Source organism: Centruroides sculpturatus, unplaced genomic scaffold (genome assembly GCF_000671375.1).
Source record: "Centruroides sculpturatus isolate CEXI.00-Female unplaced genomic scaffold, Cexi_2.0 scaffold1490, whole genome shotgun sequence".
Taxonomy (NCBI): Eukaryota; Metazoa; Arthropoda; class Arachnida; order Scorpiones; family Buthidae; genus Centruroides; species Centruroides sculpturatus.
Window position 1 is genome coordinate 120,580 of NW_019385713.1, and position 4,942 is coordinate 125,521.

The following is a 4,942-nucleotide window of genomic DNA, read 5'->3' on the forward strand; positions in this document are numbered from 1 at the left end:
TACAATAGCGACGATTATTATTTTAAAAAATTTTTGTTAGGCTTAACATCGATGAAAATTCAACGCAAAATAGGTTAATAGCGATATACTAATATACTAATTACATGGGATATAATAATATACTACACTAATAATGGATTTTTTCATACTTTTCGGTTATCCGACTTTTCAATTATCCGACCAACCCCAGTCCCCAATTAGGGCGGATAATCGAGGTTCTACTGTACTCAAAATAAAATTGCGTCTGGCGTTACCAGATATTATTAAAAATAACTTTTGCATTATTAAAGTTATAAAAATGAAAAACAAGAACAAAAGAAATAAATGTTATTTAAATTTATGCATCTAATAAGGTGTGCATACTTATATATTCGGAAATTTAATCATTTATTTTTTCCACTCGACTTCTAAACGAGCCAGAGTGGGGCGCTCTCCCCACCCTGGCTCGTTTAGTCAAACGAAAATTTATAGGTCAACAGGTCTTAATTGTGTTGCGCGGAAACAAAGCGTGTTTGAAACGTGGCGGGAAGAGGCTATCGTGCAGGTCAAGGTCTTATATAGACCTTGCTGCTGGGCAAGGTCTATATAAGAAGGTCAGGACACGCGTGACCTACTTTTCGAGCCGCCATTTTGGGGTTTTTCGAGTCGCGTGTTTTAAGCAAACTTGCACGAGCGGTCAGTTTTATACGACATGAATTAAACTAAAATTGCATAAATCCAGTGACTTCCAGTCAAAAATATAATAATAATTTCGGATGATTACGCGACCCCAATTTTATGTACAGTTTTCATCAAATAGTTTAAAAGAAACAATCATCCGTATCATTCGCTATCGTGATTGAAATTAATTAAATAGGCGCTAAAACTGATGCAATTACGTATATAGGCACTTCGTAAAGTGTTGCAATAACATAAAAAAAATTAAAGTATAATAAAGAATATAATAATATAACAAATTTATAATAATTTTTTTAAAGCACGATTGGCTATAAAATTAAGATGAAATTCAATAGTATTATTAATAAATATTGTCAATGTAATGCTCATTTTATAATAAATAATAGATGTGTAGATATATTTTTAATTTATAAATAGTTTTCAAAAAATTCCAAAAATAAAATTTTAAATTAAATTATTTGACATTAAACTGACAAATAATACTTGAATAGAATACAATGTACTCAAAGAAAATACAGTATGAATATTTGTTGCAGTAACAAAATAATGCTAAAATTTTCTTTCTTATAATTAAATAGTCAATTTTACTTTAATTAAATAAAACAAAAAATATCAATTTAATGTTGTTATGTGTTCTGCATTAATAATACAATTTAAAGTTTACTATTAAAAACGAATGCAAAAATATTAGTATTTTGCATTATATTTGATATATTTAAATATGAGAAAAATATTGAATCATTACACTTTAAATCCATACCAGAAAAATGTATCAAATGCACAATTCGGCTAAATTATTTTTACTAGTATTCTGAAAATGGGTGTACGAACACACAAACACTTTAAACGCACCCGATCCTTACATTTTTTCTCTCCAGAAAAAACAATTTGTTATTCAATTAAAATTGTTTTTTAAATGTTCGGGATAAAAGATACGAATGATCAGTGGCAAATAATTATTGAAATGCAAACGAAAAAATTAAATATAAATAAAATCAATTAAATATTATGGAATCTCTAGGTTATAAGAATTGGATATATTTAGATTTCCATCACGCCTTTTAAAATAAAAATTCTAACAATAAAATTAATGTAAATTTTATTTAAATTAAATTAAGTATAAATTACTTATAAACTAAACTTTTTGCAGACTTTACACACACAAACTCTTTGAACTGTATCATGAACTATCCGTTGATGTGTACGCTACATTTTGCTGTCCTCCGCTTATTTGCCGGAAATCTAAACAATCGAACGTCTGTAGATTTACTTTTACAATTTGGTGCCACACAATAACCCATTGTTTAAAGGTTTGAGTACTTATATAGTAATAATAGTCGACTCACGCAGGAACTACGTGTGGTGTGTAGTCTATCGACGAGTCCCAAAATGTCCGCTGCCGCGTAGAATTACGGGAGCGTGTCCTGACCTTCTTATATAGACCTTGCTGCTGGTCGGTGACGAGAGCGCTCTCTGGTGAACGAGTGGGGAACTGGCGGTTCGAGTATGGATGGTCTGTGATAAGACTGGAAGATTTTAGAATATTTGAGGTTCTGATTTAGCGGGAAAGTTTCAGATTTTTCTGTTCCCCATTTAAACGTTGCAATCGGTGCGAACGAGTCGGCCCAGTGAGTAGACGCATTTGAGCTTATTCTGAACAAGCTCAAATGCGCCAGCGGTTTGTTCTCAAAAACAGGTTCATTTGAAACGTCGTCGCGTCCACGCGCGATACTGAATTTCTTACTTCGTTTCAAATTAATAAGTGCTGTAATTACTTCTAATGTATGTTGTAAGTGTTTTAATAAATCCGTTAACTATCAACAGACGGTAAGAATGCCACGAGAAAATCTGCTTTTGAAATACATCGCGCCGCTACAAAATCAGAATTCGTCGTTAGTGTTTGTCTCGTAGCAAAATATTCGGCGGTCCCGCAACCGGTGGGAAATGCTCTTCGGTCAAAAAGTGTGGATTTACTTCAATGCTCAAATCGCATTAAAAAAAATCACAGACATGGTGAGAAAACACCGTGGAAATGCGGTTATCGAAAGTCAAACTGTTACAACAGAGGCAGAAACAATGGCCGAACATCTCGGAACAGATTTCGATATGCCGCGAGTCATAAATCATCAGACACATCGAGCGAGTCCATCGGCAGACTCCTAGGGAGTTTGGAGAATATCACTAATTATTCTCTACATAGATTCATTAAATTAATTAATTAATGATGTCTCTGAAACAGCGTTTTTCCAAGGAGAACTTGTCCGCATTCTGATTGTTTACGTTGCACCCTCGCGTAATGCTTGATATGACGTATGATGATTTAAAGAAAAACCTACAATTTGAATGATTGAAGCTGAACTTTGGTACAACCGATGGAAAGGAAGAAATGTGCCAAATGCCGAACTGAAGGAGATAGAAGTAGCTGCACTAGTTAAAGGAACGCAATTGTTCTGTCCATTTTAAAATCTCACTTGCATAGCCCCGCGCAACGTTCGGCACCTTACGCGGGGTAAAAACTTGGATACGGTCAACGATGACAGAAAATCGGATTGTGCGGTCTTCGAACGATGAATGTGCATAAAAAGAGGGTTCTGGAAGATAAAAACAAATTTGAGAAAAAAAATTTTACAAGATTTAGAAAGAATTCCCGTAGGCTACTGCTGAAATAAGATTTATGTAGGTTCGAATAGCGTTGCAACTAATTACTTTTTTAGCGTTTTCAAATGTTCAAATAAAACCATTTTTTAATAAATAACGTTATCCTATTATTGCCTCCCCCTGGAGAAAATCCTGGCTACGCCCTTGTGCATCAATATTAGCAGAGCCGTAACTAGGCAGGTGCAACAGGTGCATTCGCACAGGGCCCACTTGGAAGGGGGGCCAAAACTGCTGTTCACAAAAAATTATAGTTTTAAATCTTAAATTTTTCCTCCTTTTTATTGGCGATTACATTTTGTCTTATTTAGACCCTAGATGTCTGCTGACTTTTAGAGGGACGTATGGAGATAGAGGAGACCGCAGACAAATCAGCCAAAAGTAGCGACTTTTGAAATTTTGTTTATTTATTTTTTGAGAAATTTAAATTTATGTTTGTAGTTTTCAAATTTATAGATTTTTCTCTACTTTATAGAGCTCTCTGGCGACAACTAATATTATTACGATATACAAAACTGTATTTCTAGATTTTTCTACAGTGCGCAAAGCTAGAAATCTGTAAAGGGAACAGGTCGTAAAACTAAGTTAATACATGATAAGAAAGTGGTATAAATGAGAAAAATTAAAAAATTATCAGTCTGAAAATTTAACAATTCATTTTAATGACAAATGTATTCTGTGTTTACTTTTTCTCTTTTTTTTTGTAATATAAACATCACATTCATAAAACAGATTGTTTCCTTCAAGATCGGCGCAATTTTCATGAGCCCAACCTACACAAATCCTACACTGAACCATTTTGTAAGAAAAATAAATCTGCCCGGGGATTTTTTTAATTGCTAAATTGCTAAATAGAAAACGTGGTAACTCTCGAATAAAATCTTAGTCTCGAGGTTGTAAAAGGCGTGCAGAAATTCTGACATAACTTTTTGCTTTATAGTGATAGGCGTATGTGTTGTATACCTCAACGGCGGATTAAGCGGCAAGCGAACTATGCGGCCGAGAAGGGGCCCCCGAGGTCTTTAAAATGCTACTGGAAAAAAGGCTGATTTTTCCCTTTCTCTATGGCTCTTCTTTACAATACGTGAGTGTTGCTGATTTAAAAAAAATCAGCTGCAGATCTCGCTATTAAATATAGCAAAGATTTAAAAAAGTACGAATTCACGAGTGAAATTGAAAGTTTTAAGTTTGAAGTAACTACTCTTATACAAAATATAGAAACTGCATCTCCGCTTAATATTCTACAGGCTCTTCGTGATTTTGGTTTAATCGAGTCTTGCCCAAATATCAATGTCGCTCTTTGAATATTTCTAACTCTTCCCGTTTCTATTGCTTCGTGCGAGAGAAGTTTTAGCAAGTTAAAATTAATAAAATATTTATTAATTAAGATTAACTATCGGGCAAGAACGATCATCCAATATTTCTATTATTTCAATAAAATACATTATCTACATAAATTAAAACGCCTTAATTTGTTGCTGAGAAATATATTTTAAAAACAAACGTTTTCAACCTGATTAACAGGCCATCCTCAGGTCTAAAAAAAGAAAATGGAACAGATACGTTCCATGTATAGAATATAAATAGCCAAACAGCAAATACAAACTAT

At 33.5% G+C, this 4,942-nt stretch overlaps 1 protein-coding gene across 1 annotated transcript in view; it reads right to left on the reverse strand.

Annotated features, from left to right (window-relative positions):
- Positions 1–4,942, reverse strand: part of LOC111641461 — a 46,896-nt gene that overhangs the window by 36,786 nt on the left and 5,168 nt on the right. The window contains exon 3 of the mRNA XM_023387634.1: positions 2,025–2,074. Within this exon, the coding sequence (XP_023243402.1) occupies positions 2,025–2,074 (50 nt within the window). The remainder of the gene's footprint in view (positions 1–2,024; positions 2,075–4,942) is intronic.